At 45.9% G+C, this 17,128-nt stretch overlaps 1 protein-coding gene across 1 annotated transcript; it reads left to right on the top strand.

Annotated features, from left to right (window-relative positions):
• Positions 1 to 569: 569 nt before the first annotated feature.
• On the top strand, positions 570 to 15,106 carry cxxc1a (CXXC finger protein 1a; the record flags this gene model as incomplete). Its single annotated transcript, XM_084446210.1, has 14 exons — positions 570 to 605; positions 1,336 to 1,448; positions 1,975 to 2,075; positions 3,275 to 3,408; positions 4,620 to 4,775; positions 5,135 to 5,284; positions 6,988 to 7,092; positions 7,549 to 7,739; positions 8,533 to 8,740; positions 9,070 to 9,180; positions 12,224 to 12,273; positions 12,388 to 12,484; positions 14,397 to 14,549; positions 14,960 to 15,106. 14 exons carry the CDS (start codon positions 570 to 572, stop codon positions 15,104 to 15,106), a joined length of 1,752 nt encoding a protein of 583 aa, XP_084302336.1.
• Positions 15,107 to 17,128: the final 2,022 nt, after the last annotated feature.

The following is a 17,128-nucleotide window of genomic DNA, read 5'->3' on the forward strand; positions in this document are numbered from 1 at the left end:
ATGACTGTTGATATTGGACCCACTACGCGTGCACTGTTGCTATTAGGCATTGGCATCTTGCCTCCCAATTAAATATTATAGACTATTAATCCATTTGATATAATATGGAATGTTGTTTACTTCAGGTAATAAATTGTCTGATAATGTTTATAATTATTTTTATAAAAAAAAAAAAGCTTAAGTTTGTATTGCAAGGAAAAGACGAAATGTCCCTTTAGATGGGCTTTCTTGTTGCGTCTCCTGATGCAATCCTGCTGTCTAGTGGAGAAGCCCTGTCGTAGCTGCGGTTCCCATTCCAAGTGAAAGTTGCCTATTTCACACACGGACACTAGGTGGCGGTGTGCCAACAGTTATCCGCTTCGGAGCCCCGAAAGGACAGAAGAAGAGACCGTATCAGAGCATCTGAAAATATGAAAAAGGCAGAAAAGATGTTATTGTCTCCAGCGACTGCCTAGCTCCTCTACAGCGACCCGTCTTCCCAGTGCGCGTCTGCCCGGAGGGGTCATCGGAATGGTATGTGAACCCTGGACACATCTTTTCTCTCCAACATCTGCAGGCTCACAGCATCTATGGGCTCGGCTGCATTGTCCGCGTTCAAACTGCAGGTTTTTTACGGGTAACAGCGGATGAGGGCAATGCGCTATTGATTGTGATATGTTTTAGTCTTTCTGTTAATAAATGTGTACATCTGTTTTGATTGCCGGTTGTTTCTGCAGTCTGCATGCCATCTTACAAAAAGTGGCCACGACAGAACCCTAAACAATGGTTTTTGGTCTGTTCAGCGGATGAAATCTTCACATTTGATTGAGAAAGTCTGTATCGAAAGCTAAACAGAAATCACGCAGTAGTATTTGCTCTGTGACACTTTAAGTGACTGTTTAATATCCCCTTCAGTTGATGTGTTGCTTGGCAGATTAGGTTCCACAGCCCAAGACTGACAGCTGAACTCTTGGTATCTCCAATGGTAACAGTATACAACCCTCTCCTGTCCTCTTCTCTCCTCTTCCCCTCCTCTCTTCCTTCCCTCCTCTCCTCTCTCTCCTCCCCTCTCATATCCTGTCCTCTTCTCCTTCCTTCCCTCATCCCCTCTCCTCACCTTCTCTCCTCCCCCCTTCTCCTCCCTTCCTCCCCTCTCATCAACTCTCTCCTCCTCCTCCTCGTCTCTCCCTCTTCTCCCCCCCTCCTCCTCCTGTCCTCTCCTGTCCCCTGTCCTGTCCCCTGTCCTGTCCCCTGTCCTCTCCTGTCCCCTGTCCTGTCCCCCCTCCTCCTCCTGTCCTCTCCTGTCCCCTGTCCTGTCCCCCCTCCTCCTCCTGTCCCCTGTCCTGTCCCCTCCAGGACAGCGAGGTGTCTGATGTAGACCCAGGTCCAGGGGTGGCGGTTGAGAGGGAGCCGGTACGCGCTCCCGTCTACTGCGTCTGTCGCAGGCCGGACATCAACTGCTTCATGATGTGGGTGCTGCCCCCCCCCCCCCCCCTCACACACACACACACACACACACACCCACACCACACACACACACACACACACACACACACACACACACACACACACACACACACACACACACACAGGCCCTCGTTAAACAAATTGATCAGTCGTCGTATCGATAAATCAGTCAAGCAATTGTCCTGTGAACTTCTACATAACGTGGTTATTGGTTTTGTCAAACTTTAATCTCAAAGGGCTTGCTCAAAGTGCATTCACAACACACGCACATACACACACACACACACACACACACACATTTCAATTTCTTATTGGATTTTCAATCAAAGATACAAATCAATATCAAAATCCAACAGTAGCAAGAGTCACACAACACGCACAACACACACACACACACACACACACACACACACACACACACACACACACACTCCCTGCCCTCCTGTCACAGTCCACCCATCCGGTCTTCCCGCTGCTGGTATCACTATGATCAAGGTGTGTCTCTCTAACCATCCCTCTGCCCTGCAGTGGCTGTGACTGCTGCAACGAGTGGTTCCATGGCGACTGCATCAGCATCTCGGAGAAGGCTGCCAAGGCCATCCGGGTGTGGTACTGCGAGAGGTGCCGTGGTGAGTGGACACGTCTTAGACCAGGTTCACTAGAGGACTTCTGGGTCGATTCATCCCTGATTCACCCCTCCGGACAATCAGAGGAGAAATCTGGTCTGGAACGTTGGTTGGTACTGATGTTCGGCCCAGATGATCTTGTATTGTGAGGGGTTTACAGATCCAATCCCTTCCGATCGGCTCGCAGACCCATCGGGGTGGCCCCAATAAAAACAAACATGTTTGATATTTAGATGTCACTACTTTACAAGCGACACCAGTGGTTCGTTGCTCCCTCAGGCACGATAATATCCTGTAGTGTGTGAGGAGCTGGTATTTTCAAATCTTGTAGAGATTCGTGAGAAGAACATCTGTAAAGATTCTCCTTATGGGCGTGATGCTACCTGATTTCTAATTCGCTTGGGACTAGGGCTGCACAATTATGACAAAAGTAATAATAAAGTAATAATTGCGATTATTTGCTTCAAAATGGTAATTGCGATTAATAATTGCGATTAATATTTAATATATAATATTAATACACAATAACCAAAATGCTCCCAAATCACGGACGTTGATCCCTTTCTTGTTACTAACTCACTGACCTCGTTTTCACTCATTTTTTCACTTCTCACGGCTGCAGGTACTCTTGTGACACTTGTCTTGACCCACTGCTATCTGTCTTCTCAGTGAAATTGCTGCACACAGCGCACTCAGCAGGAACGCATGTGATTGGTCAGACAGCATAAGCGCCTGTGATTCGTCTGTGTAGTCCTAGCACACTCAATTCAAAGCAAAATTATTAATCACATTAATTGCGGCCTTTTGCGATTAGTTAATCGCGGAGGTCATAATCGCGATTCTGATTAATTCATGATTAATTGTGCAGCCCTACTTGGGACTTTAAATATCTTGTAGTGTGAGCCTGGCTTCAGGAACACAGCAACACGCTGTTAACAGTCTGAACACCTCCATTTGGAACATAGTGGTTTTTCTCACCTGATAATAATGTTTTATCTCATCTGATAAGGTTTGTTAGTGATATGTGGGATTTATGGGGCGAATTCTGTATAACATGTACAGTAGGCTATGTAGTTTGGTTTATAGCCTTTATGTTGTTTGAAACCTGTGTTTGTGTGTGTGTGTGTGTGTGTGTGTGTGTGTGTGTGTGTGTGTGTGTGTGTGTGTGTGTGTGTGTGTGTGTGTGTGTGCGTGCTGACCAGCTAAAGATGGCTCCCTGGAGATCAAGTTCCGTCCTAAGAAGCTGAAGGAGAAGGAGGTGGACCAGGAGAAGATGGACCAGCAGCAGGGCAGCGCCACTCCGGACATGAAGCTGGACCGACGACGCGGATCACGGGTAACATGACCTCTTCACCTGACCTTAACATGACCTCTTCACCTGACCTTAACATGACCTCTTCACCTGACCTTAACATGACCTCTTCACCTGACCTTAACATGACCTCTTCACCTGACCTTAACATGACCTCTTCACCTGACCTTAACATGACCTCTTCACCTGATCTTAACATGACCTCTTCACCTGACCCTAACATGACCTCTTCACCTGACCTTAACATGACCTCTTCACCTGACCTTAATATGGACCTCTTCACCTGACCTTAACATGACCTCTTCACCTGACCTTAACATGACCTCTTCACCTGACCTTAACATGACCTCTTCACCTGACCTTAACATGACCTCTTCACCTGACCTTAATATGGACCTCTTCACCTGACCTTAACATGACCTCTTCACCTGACCTTAATATGGACCTCTTCACCTGACCTTAACATGACCTCTTCACCTGACCTTAATATGGACCTCTTCACCTGACTCTAACATGACCTCTTCACCTGACCTTAACATGACCTCTTCACCTGACCTTAACATGACCTCTTCACCTGACCTTAACATGGACCTCTTCACCTGACTCTAACATGACCTCTTCACCTGACCTTAACATGACCTCTTCACCTGACCTTAACATGACCTCTTCACCTGACCTTAACATGACCTCTTCACCTGCTCATCACCTCAAGGCTGGTTAAAGTTTATCTACCTATCTATCTATCTATCTATCTATCTATCTATCTATCTATCTATCTATCTATCTGTCTGTCTGTCTGTCTGTCTGTCTGTCTGTCTGTCTGTCTGTCTGTCTGTCTGTCTTTGATGTCCGTTTGTCTATCTTTGTCTTTCTTGTCTGTCTGTCTTGATAGCTGTTTCAGTTAACAAAAACACCAGACTACTTCTCAAACGCACAGTCGCATATTAATCTGAACTTGATGCAAATGAACCGTTGAGATAGCGTCGATATTTCGTTCATCTGGATGATTTTAATCCTGATCACTGCCGATATCCTCGCGCAGCATCTCCATAGAATTGAATTGAAACCTTTATTGCCTCAGAGGGGAATTTGTTTAGCCCACGTCAAGCATACAGAAAACATTAAAATGTACGCCCATCACCAACACCACAATGTCACCAACCACCATCATCGTCATCATAGTCCTGCTCCCTGCTGAGCTGCTGTCCGTCTGTCCGTCCGATTCCGGTCCTCAGGTGAAGCGGTCAGCCCGGATGTGCGGGGAGTGCGAGCCGTGCCGTCGGACCGAGGACTGCGCCCAGTGTGACTTCTGCAAGGACATGAAGAAGTTCGGAGGACCCAACAAGATCAGACAGAAGTGCCGACTCAGGCAGTGTGACGTCAGAGCCAGGGTGAGCGGCAGAAAACTTTAGTTTGGGCTTTTTTCTTCTTTTTATTCCAGCAGAGATTCTCCACGGTCTCTTCACCAAATGCACGGATATTGAAGCATGGCTGCGCTGTGTGTGGGCCGCGAACGATTTGAACTTGTCTGTCGTTGTGTGTTTTGATCGCCGAGCGGTGGATTTGAACCCCGGTCTCCCGCGTGACAGCCCCCGTTCTAACCAGCTACGCCACCGGAAAAGAAGCGATTACAATGACGCAGGCGTACATTATTTATACCAGTGGAGTGAGTTTATTCAACTGGGTTACATAAGGCCTCTTTGTTGTCTGCTGTCGACAGTGCACCAGTGTTCCCTGTGTCTGTCTGTAGAAAATGCTGCGTGTGAAGGACGAGGAGTTTTCCTCGGCGAAGGGCCGAGGGCGTCTCCGCCGGGCGGAGCAGCTGTCTGACGAGTTCAGCGAGAGCGAGCTGGAGCTCCTCCAGCACTACCAGGCTGCAGGGTACGACGACAGCAACATGGTGAGAGAATATGGAACGTGGTCGGTGTGATCCAGATGTTTCTGCTGGCCCCGGGGGCGGGTTTGAACCCGGGTCTCCTGCGTGATGAATATCGTTTTAACCGGCTACGCCGATGAAAAACTAGCTCTTCATCGGTGCAGGAGGATGGTATTTATACGGTCAACCAACTCGCTACCTACTCGGGACTCACAAGGACTCGGTTTCATTGGGTTACCCTAGTACACACTATATTATGACTACTATAACATGGTAGGACTACTCCACCATGGTAACATGGTAGGACTGTTCTACCATGTTATAACTTGGGAAGCTTGTTATAACATGGTAGGACTGTTACAACATGGTTGGACTACTTCAACATGGTAACATGGTAGGAGTGTTCTATCTTAGTTATAACATGGTAGGACAATCCAACATGGTAACATGGTAGGACTGTTCTATCTTAGTTATAACATGGTTGTCTTGTTATAACATGGTAGGCTTGTTATAACATGGTAGGACTGTTCTATCTTAGTTATAACATGGTAGTCTTGTTATAACATGGTAGGCTAGTTATAACACGGTAGGCTAGTTATAACATGGTAGGGCTGTTACAATTTGGTAGGACTGTTACAACATGGTAGGAGTGTTATAACATGGTAGGACTGTTATAACATGGTAGGACTGTTATAACATGGTAGGACTGTAACAACATGGAAGGACTGTTATAACATGGTAGGACTGTAACAACATGGTAGGAGTGTTATAACATGGTAGGACTGTTCTATCTTAGTTATAACATGGTAGGACTGTTATAACATGGTAGGACTGTAACAACATGGTAGGAGTGTTATAACATGGTAGGACTGTTCTTTCTTAGTTATAACATGGTAGGACTGTTATAACATGGTAGGACTGTAACAACATGGTAGGACTGTAACAACATGGTAGGAGTGTTATAACATGGTAGGACTGTAACAACATGGAAGGACTGTTATAACATGGTAGGACTGTTATAACATGGTAGGACTACTCCAACATGGTAACATGATAGGACTGTTCTATCTTAGTCATAACTTGGGAAGCTTGTTATAGCATGGTAGGACTGTTATAACATGGTAGGACTACTCCACCATGGTAACATGGTAGGACTGTTATAACATGGTAGGACTACTCCAACATGGTAACATGATAGGCTTGTTATAACATGGTTGGACTGTTCTATCTTAGTTATAACATGGTAGACTTGTTATAACATGGTAGGCTAGTTATAACATGGTAGGGCTGTTACAATTTGTTAGGACTGTTACAACATGGTAGGACTGTTACAACATGGTAGGACTGTTATAGCATGGTAGGATTACTCCAACATGGTAACGTGGTAGGACTGTTCTACCTTAGTTATAACATGGTAGGACTGTGACAACATGGTAGGACTGTTATAACATGGTAGGACTGTTATAACATGGTAGGACTGTTATAACATGGTAGGACTACTCCAACATGGTAGGACTGTTATAACATGGTAGGACTACTCCAACATGGTAGGACTGTTATAACATGGTAGGACTACTCCAACATGGTAGGACTGTTATAACATGGTAGGACTACTCCAACATGGTAGGACTGTTATAACATGGTAGGACTGTTATAACATGGTAGGACTACTCCAACATGGTAGGACTGTTATGCTAAGCGGCCGTGGTCGTCTGCTGTGTGTCCAGCCGTGGGCCAGCGAGGATGAGGACGGTGTGTCTGACCTGGCGGTGAGGAAGAGGGCTGTGAAGGTCAAGCATGTGAAGAGGAGAGAGAAGAGGTCAGAGAAGAAGGTAAACAATGACCTCTGACCTCCTGATACGCAAACACTCTCATGTCTCAATGTTATGGTTTGAAACAGCCCACATGTAAATTAGATCTGATATACAAAGTCATGATTAGATATCTATACACATGCAGGGGCGCTGGAGTATCTATACACATGTAGGGGCGCTGGAGTTGTGTTTATGTCTCTTGAAGTATAATTGATATAATATAATATAATATAATATAATATAATATAATATAATATAATATAATATAATATAATATAATATAATATAATATAATATAATATAATATAATATAATAATTTGTAGGTAATGCATGCACATCAGTGGAGGCGTGTCCTAATACACAAAGAAAAAGATACCACACTAACTCGAAACCTGAAGAAACAGTTGGGCCTCTTTTCCGGGTCGCTGTTCCCTCTCTCCTCTCTGACCGCGCCCGTCTTGCGCCCCCCTCAGAAGGAAGACGGTAAGGTGCGGCGCCACAAGCAGAAGCAGAAGCACCGGGAGCGCGCGCGCCACAGCGAGCGAGCCAGCGAGCCCAAGGACGCCGGCGCCCTGAGGCAGTGCCTGGGGCCGGGCTGTGTGGCGGCGGCCCGCACCGCCTCCAAATACTGCTCCGAGGACTGCGGCATGAGGCTGGCCACTAAGTAGGTGACGCTCGGAAAGTACTAGAACGACCGTGACGGCCCTGACAGAGGTCAAGGCTGCCCGTTGAGTAGACGTTCGTTATGCGCTTTATGGTTCACTCGGTGCTTTCGCTTGGTTGGTTGTTGGTTTGTTTGTTTGTCTGTCTGACGGTCTCTCAAACCACATTCTCTCTCCCTGTCTGTCTGTCTGTCTGACGGTCTCTCAAACCACATTCTGTCTGTCTGTCTATCTGTCTCTCAAACCACATTCTCTCTGTCTGTCTCTCTGTCTGTCTGTCTGTCTGTCTGTCTGTCTGTCTGTCTGTCTGTCTCTCAAACCACATTCTCTCTGTCTGCCTGTCTGTCTGTCTGTCTGTCTGCCTATCTGTCTGTCTGTCTCTCAAACTACATTCTCTCTGTTTGCCTGCCTGCCTGTCTGTCTGTCTGTCTGTCTGTCTGTCTGTCTGTCTGTCTGTCTGTCTGTCCGTCCGTCTGTCGGTCCGTCTCTCAAACCACATTCTCTCCCTGTCTGCCTGTCTGCCTGCCTGGCTGTCTGTCTGCCTGCCTGCCTGCCTGCCTGCCTGCCTGCCTGCCTGCCTGTCTGTCTGTCTGTCTGTCTGTCTGTCTGTCTGTCCGTCTCTCAAACCACATTCTCTCTCCCTGTCTGTCTGTCTGTCTGTCTGTCTGTCTGTCTGTCTGTCTGTCTGTCTGCCTGCCTGCCTGCCTGCCTGTCTCTCTGCTTGTCTGTCTGTCTGCCTGTCTCTCTGCCTGTCTGTCTGTCTGTCTACCCCCCCCCCCTCCCCCCTCCTCCCAGCCGTATCTATGAGATCCTCCCCCAGCGGATCCAGCAGTGGCAGCAGAGTCCGTGCATCGCCGAGGAGCAGGGCCGGAGGCTTCTGGAACGCATCCGCCGCGACCAGCAGTCGGCCCGCATGCGGCTCACCGACATGGAGAAGCGCTTCCACGAGCTGGAGGGCATCATCGCCAAGGCCAAGCAGCAGGTCGTCCAGCAGGACGAAGAGGTCAGAGTTCAACCCACCATGGCAACTGGACTGGCGTTATTGTCGATGAATTGATTCGTTCTTCGTTGCGAGTTACTGTACATTGCGTGTATCGTTGACCACTGATAAACTGCAGGGATAAACGTTAATGTTATTATGTAATGTAATATGTAATCGCTCATACCTATTCATGTTTTCATTCATAATTTATAGTTTTTAAATTAATTGATCTCAAACACTTTGAAATGCATTGTTTATGAATCATAGGATCAATACATGAACATCATGAAACGGCCAGCCGGTCCCAGAAGTTGACCTGCTCTGCTTGTGTCTGTCCCCGTGTCCCCCAGGTGAACGAGGGAGAGGGGGACGACACAGACCTGCAGATCTTCTGTGTGTCCTGCAGTCACCCCATCAACCCCAAGGTGGCGCTGAGACACATGGAGAGGTGCTATGCCAAGGTCAGTGCAGGGTTTCCACGGTTTCTCCTCCATTCAAATCTGCTGTTTGTTTTTGTAGAAAAACCCAAGGCTGCCTTCCGAATCGCATACTTCTATTTTTTACTACTAGTACGTACTACAACTGCCCCTAGAAAGTATGTACTTTGAACGCAGTATGCATACAATTGGGACATACCACTTTGTCATAACATTGTCATAAAATTTGCCCACATCCGTCGCAGTCCCTAAAGTGACATTTGTTCACAGCTGTCACGACATTTGGTGTAATTTCCGCTGTGCAATGGATTGTGGGTCAGAACTGCCAGAAAGGTCTGCTGGTTTGCATACTGCTAAATACGACCGGATGAAGTAGGACATCCTGGTATTTTTGCCGTACTGCATGTGGTATACTATGTATTGGGACATACTACATACTTTTTTGGCGTACTATATAGTATGGAAGTATGCGATTCCGAACGTAGCCCCTGGCTTTTATTGACGCATGCAATGTGGTCATCTGTCCAGCAGGGGCAGCTGTTTGCACTATTCACACTATTTGCTATTTAGCGAAATCCTTGACAGAAGAAGACGCCTGTACTTGATAAAAATTAGTTTGAACCGATTTGGTGATTTCAGAAAATACAGTTCAGCTACATTAAAACACGAAGCCTACATTAGAAAATACATACATATTTGACCATTTATTCATTTTCTAACGTTACTCCAGAGCAGGTGATCAATGTCACTGCATGAATTTTGATTGTAGCCTGTTTTTACTTGTTCTACACACTTGTTCAACAGCCTTCATGTTTTGTGCAATGTTTTCTGTTAAAATATTTAAAACCTAATAAGTAACGTTTCTCTGAAAACATAAACTGTGGCAAGCAGTGTATTTTCTTTGTCAAGCTGGGCCAAAACTATCACAGTACGCAACGATTCTAAGCTACTTAGCAAGAAAGAAAGGCATTACAATGTAAACTATAGCACCTTAAGGCACTATTTACTGAAGTTCCTCCATGGAAAACATTCGCTGTTTTAATGTGTTATAATGAGCTTTCTGATACAGTGAAACCCTCGAAACAATGAATGAAGCGTCAGAGGTTCATCTTTCGAAGCATTCGATACATCCGCTCCATAGTGCCATCTGCTGGGCAATTCATGATATGGCGACTAGCAAGTGAGCGTTAAGTCAAGTCCTTGATATTCGTTGGGCAAAATACAAATGAGCCCATCATAATCTTTGATATTTTGTACATTGTGTATTGTGTAGGCTTAGCTCTTTTCAGTGTATTACAATTAATGCTTATTTTTACATTCTTCTGATTAACATTAATTAGTGACGAGGAATAAATGCAATTAATTTTAAATGTTCACATTTATATATCTAAACTAGTGCCCAGTGCTTGTGGAGCTATTGTGATCTATCGATCGATCGGTCTATCTATTTAAAAAAAAACTGACATTTTGGCTCCTGACCCCAAGTCCAAATGAATGGAGGTGAATGGGCAGCCGTGTTCGGGCGGCTCAGTGGCGCCCCCCTCGGGTCCAAGCCGACGGGGGGCAGTTTGGTGGACTCAGGGCTCTACCCCGGGATACCCCAGTCCAAACCCCCGTGTCTCTAGCACCCCCACACAGGGAGCTAGCTGGCTTCGCTCCAAGTCTTGTTTTGTCTGTGCGTATGTTTGGTACTGCTTGTTCATTATGCCGAGACCTTTCTGCCAGTCCAAACCGCGTGTCTCTGTGACCGTTCTCATGTGAAGATATGGGCGTTTTCAACCCCTTGCCTTGTTTTGTCTGTGTGTGCGCATGGGACATCTTGTTGTGTTTGTCACGCCGAGACCTTTCTGACAGTCCAAACCGTGGGTCTCTGTGACCTTCCCACGTAGAGATATGGCTGTTTCAATCCCGCGCAGCACCCTCTGGTGGCTAGGCCGTGAAGTGCATAGTTGACTCTATGCCCTACTGGCCTACGCTGGTCCTACGTTTTGTCTAATTATTGTATAGATAAACCGTCAACATTTTATATACCAGCCCAGGGGTGTTGGTACATGCTTGTACACCTGGGAAAGTTGTGAGCCTAGACAGGACAGAGGCCCAAACAATGCTATATTTTGGGAACTTTGAGAGATGTATACATGTGCTTGTGTGTAAACAAGAAAAGTGATTGTGTTGACAAAGAGGCAAAGTGTTGACAGAACATTCAGTAGTCCGACACTCAAGTGTTTGCGTTGTGTAAACTTTGTTTGGATGGGATCACATGGTTTTTGCCAAATGGGAGCAAGGCATCAGTACATTTGTATCGGTACACTTTGCTTCAGAAGGTCGATACCGTGTCCTGACTACTGCTTTAAGAGGAACATGGATTTTATTGCTCAACTGCATGATCATTTTAAGACACCTTAGCTGTGTTCGGAATCGCTCCCTATTCACTATATAGTGCACTATATAGGGCGTCAGCCATTTTGTTTGTAGTGTCTGAATTCTCCACGGAATTTTCGTTCCCTATATAGTCCACTACTGATTACCCACAATTCTCCTTGATTTCCAGGGAACAGTGCATGTACCCTACATTTCCTCCGTTCCCTAGGTAGTTCACTACATGGTGAACCCTATATAGGGAATAGGGAGTGAGGGAACGAGGGAGCGATTCCGAACACAGCTCTTGTCTGCACCACTGAATACCAGCTGACCAGCCAGCAAAATTAAAAGGATCATTTGTGGGATCATCGGAGCATCGCGTGGGTGGATCCATGGACCAATCAAATCAAATCAAACTTTATTTGTACAGCGCGAGTTAACACCTTGCACCAATTTCCCCTTAGGAAAAACCCTGTCCATGGACACAGCGCCCAAATGTACCCCTGGATAAGAAAAACCCAGCGTTCAGAAGCACATTGATGTACTATAGATAGTGTTTGTGGGGAGGGCCAGTCTGCCTTTTTTTCCTGCCTTTTTTTGTCTGGTTTCCTGTAAATGGGTCAAGGTTAGGGTTATGTGTAGGTGTATGTGTGTTTGTATTGTACTGTATGTTCTCATGCTTTTTCCTCTGCTGCCACTCACACAGTACGAGAGTCAGACGTCCTTCGGTTCCATGTACCCGACTCGCATTGAAGGGTGAGGGAACCGCTACGTCGTTTGTTATCACAACAGCAGTGTAAACGTGTTGCCCTCTGCCCCGGTCCGTCAGCGGAGGGTCAGTGACGCGTCCCTGTGCTGTTTCTCCTCCAGGGCCACCCGGCTGTTCTGTGACGTCTACAACCCCCAGAGTAAGACCTACTGCAAGAGACTGCAGGTGCTGTGTCCGGAGCATTCCAGGGACCCCAAGGTACACTGTGTGTTTATATGACCCTCATAACCGGTGTTACTGCTTAATCGGAGCCCCATAAACTCTGGTTACTGTTTATTTGACCCACTTAAACCGTGGTTACCAACAACTATATGCGTAACGAGTGCATCTTCATGAGGTCTTCTGGGTGTGTGCTTGACCATATGAAAACATATCAAGAGCTATGTCTATGGAGATTCATTCATCCAGGTAGTAAACTTTTCTAAAATAATTTATTTTTTAGAAACACTGGACTAAAAACAGACTTAAAACACAAGACTTTTCGGTGTTCATCCTGTTTTTTTAGTCCAGTGTTTCCAAAAATAAATTCTTTTTGAAAATATCAAGAGCTATTGATGACAAAACCAGTTTGGGTGACGCCATCCTTATTAAACCATATATATATCATAGATATAACATCTTACACTAATGCTTAATAACATGGCCTGAGGTTGTTGCTCCCTCCGGCCGATTTGAAATGATAACATAATATACAGATGTGAATTTAATGGTGTCAGTGCTCCAGTTTTATCAGTTCAATATATAAACCTGAATGTAGATACTGTATGTCACTTCTGTAGAATGCGCAAATGAAGGAGCCAGTTGTAATCTTTGGAGACATCTAGAGCTTTCTGTTGCTAGCAGAGAAGAGTTGTTTCTGTGACTATTAAAGGACGGGTTCAGAATTCAGCATAAGCCATGTTATAAACCATGTTATAAGCCATGTTATAAGGTTATGATAAGCCATGTTATAAGGTTATGATAAGCCATGTTATAAGGTTATGATAAGCCATGTTATAAGCCATGTTATAAGCCATGTTATAAGGTTAAAAAGCCATGTTATAAGGTTATTTATGATCATATACAACGGCCGACATCAAAGTTTCATCAAACAGTGCACTCTTGAGATATAGGCCGTCACCGCTAACACACTCAATGGATCCATAGGTGCATCAGACAAAATCCCTCAAAAACACCATAAACTCTCGTTTTCAAAGACAGGGAACTCACCGAGTTGTCACTGGTGTCCGTTGATGTTCTGACGAAAAATATTGCCACAAAGTATGCTTCCGATCGGGTTTTATTGATCATATTATATCCATTGATTTGTATTGACAACAAAGCCAGAGATTTTTTTATTCATCTGCGTTCTATATTTGTTTTGATCAACAAACACTTCTACCCAACACTATCAATGAAATACCAACTGAAAAGGCCTCTCGACTTGTTGTTGTTGTTGTTGTGTAGACCTGTGACCCGGAAGCGTCTCTTCTTCTACAGTAGCCTCCAAACTCAGTCAAGACCTCCCAAAGTTCAAGCGGAAATTTACCAACGTATGTACTGCGATTGAAAATAGTTCTATGCTAAATGATAAATAAAACCCGATCGGAAGCATACTTTGTGACAATCTTTTTGTCAGAACATCAACAGTGACCACTTGGTGAGTTTCCTGTCTTTGAAAATGAGAGTTTATGGTGTTTTTGAGAGATTTTGTCTGATGCACCTATGGATCCGTTGAGTGTGTTAGCTGTGACGGGCTATATCTCGAGAGTGCACCGTTTGACGAAACTTTGATATTGGCCGTTGCATATGATCGTAAATAACCTTATAACATGGCTTGTAATGCTAAACTCCGAACCTGTCCTTTAAAACCCTTTGAAGCCTACCGCGTCACCGGCAAAATGTTAAAAGTATAAATAAAATCTTGTAAAAAATCTAAAAAAATCCAACATTCCAACACTTAGTGAAAGATGAGAAACTGCTTTCTAGTAATATCGGGAAAATCTAATTAATATTTGAATGTTGGCAGTGAACTTTCAGAACTAAAAGGGTTAACAGTAAAACACAGGCTATTTTTCTCCTTGCCGAGGTCAACTATCGTAAGTATTCTACCCGCCCTCCCCCCCCCCAGGTGCCCGTGGACGAGGTGTGCGGCTGCCCGCTGGTGCGGGACGTGTTCGAGCCCACGGGGGAGTACTGCCGGGTGGCCAAACGCAAGTGCAACAAACACTACTGCTGGGAGAAGCTGCGTCGCGCCGAGGTGGACCTGGAGAGGGTCCGAGTGGTACGAGACACGGCGCACGCAGGCCGGCCGCGGCCCGGGGGGGGGGGTAGAGCGGCTCGTCCGACGACCGTAGGGTCGTCGGTTCGAATCCCCCGGCTCCTCCTGTACCACACGTCGGAGTGTCCCTTGGGGAAGACGCTGAACTCCAAATTGCTCTCGCTATTGAGCAGGCTAGCACCTTGCATGGCAGCTGCCGCCATTGGTGTGTGAATGGGTGGATGAGAGGCCATTGTAAAGCGCTTTGGATAAAAGCTCTGTATAAGTGCAGACCATTTATCATTCACACATTACAGTTAACGGATTCGAGTGTTTTTGTCTCTCTTACTATATTTTCTCTCTCTCTGTCTTCACCCCGTCTCTCTCTCCCCTTCTCTTTCTCCCCCCCCCCCCCCCCCCCCTCCGAACCCCAGTGGTACAAGCTGGACGAGCTGTTTGAGCAGGAGAGGAACGTGAGGACAGCGATGACCAATCGCGCGGGCCTCCTGGCTCTCATGCTCCACCAGACCATCCAGCACGACCCCGTCACCACCGACCTGCGCTCCGGCAAGGAGCGATAGACGGACGGACAGAGATGGACAGAACAGATGGACAGACACAGATAGACGGACAGTGAGACAGGCGGATGGGTGGGTGGGGACAAATACTATAATGGATGGATGGAGAAATACAGATGGAGAGAGAGACATAGTCGGACGGATGGATTGACAGATAGACTGACATAGGTAGGCTATAGATTGATGGACAAACTGACTGACGAATGGACAGAGGTTTGCAGCTGTCCAATATTACTAAGCTGCTGTCATCATACCTGATGGCTTGTTTTCAAGGACCATCCATTCGGCCTCAGAAACGCACAGTCCTATCCGAGTGTTCCAAGTCCTATCCGAGTGTTCTAAGTCCTATCCGAGTGTTCTAAGTCCTATCCGAGTGTTCTAAGTCCTATCTGAGTGTTCTAAGAGAATACACTCAGTGTAGACACTTTATTAGGTACACCTCTCTAGTACCAGGTAGGACCCCCTTTTTGCCTCCAGAACATTCTGAATTCTTCATGGCATGGATTCAACAAAGTGCCCTTCTGCACACTACTGTTGTAAACATCTGTTCACTGACTTCAGCACTTGTGGCCTTTCTGTCAGCTTGGACACATCTGGACAGTTTCGCCTACAGAACTGCCGTTCACTGGATGTTTGTTTTGTTGTTGTTTATTTACCATTCTAATCTCCAAGTGATAGTGCATGAAAATCCCCAGTCGTCCCTGCAAGAACCACCATGTCTGGCACCAATAACCAGCGGTCGCTTACACTGTGCGCCCATTCTGTTCTGGTCAACACAACACAACAACTAGCCCAAACCTCTTCAACATGTCTGCAGTATGCTTTTGAGTAGCAGCCATACGCCGTTGGAAGGAGCGGAATCAACGAGCAGGCATAGCCTAGTGGCAATGTGGAGTTACCATGCTTGAAATGTTCATGACAGTGTTACTGTTTTCTTGTGTTTTTACCATTTGTGTGTTATTGTTGTTAGGGATTTTAGAGCTGTTTTGAGGATTAAAATTGCCACCGTTTTTGTAAACATTTGAATGTATCCTACTTTCCATTTGCCGTTTTTTTAAGCGCCGGTGGGTTGGGAATTATGCCGAGATAACGGAGAAATTGAAGTAATTTCTCAATTATAGCAACTGAAGTCGTTTCAAACGCCGTCTTTTCGGCTGTAATCTGCGGAGGATTTGTAATGTGATCACGATCGAGCCGCCCTTCCCCCACCCTCGTCTTCGGCAGCTCCTCGTGAGCAAACAGCACAGCCGGGCTAGAGAAAATAGGCCGGTCCGCGCGGAGGAATGTAGGCCAGCGGCGGGGTACGGTCGCTCTGTAGGGGAGAAATACTGCCGAGGAAAATAGACCGCACACTTTCATTAGGTTAGGTTGAGATAGCGGTGACATTGTTGATTGCATTTGTACAAAGGCTAATAATAAATAAATCAGGCCTAGTAGGCTATGCACCATTGCCCCTGGTGATTGATAAGAGTAGAGTAGGCTATTATAATTCGTTTTCAAGTAAAATGTACAATAATAAGGATAGATGGTATGGCTCATAGTAAAAGGCAGTAGGCTATAGTTCTCAAATAGCCTACTACGCCCCTGGAAACGAGGCTAGTCTTCTCCAAATTAAATGACAGAGCAGGGGCCTCCGCTAGGTACTAAATCAAGTCAGGTGTGAGAATCTCTATAGTAGCCCGACGAACAGCTCAGGCAGTCTTCAATCAGCCGGATATTAGCCTACAGTCACAAATCAACTGTGTTCGTATGTTATATGGTAGCGCACGGTATTGATTAGATCGCCGTCTGAGCGATGTCGTTCAATGACCTCTCTTGCTTTGCACATGCGCAGTGCATTCAGCGATCGCAAAAAGGACGAAGGACGGAACCGAGCGATGAAAGTAGACCGCTGTGTGAGTATGGAACTAATTTGTCTCTATTTCGCAGTTGGACACAGCGGTTGGCATTCTTCAAAGTATTGGCGAGTGCTGTCTACGAAATGCTTAAATGACACCACTAGTGTAGCCTTCCAAATGTAGGCTA

The sequence above is a fragment of the Borostomias antarcticus genome (assembly GCF_949987555.1).
Source record: "Borostomias antarcticus genome assembly, chromosome: 11".
NCBI lineage: Eukaryota > Metazoa > Chordata > Actinopteri > Stomiiformes > Stomiidae > Borostomias > Borostomias antarcticus.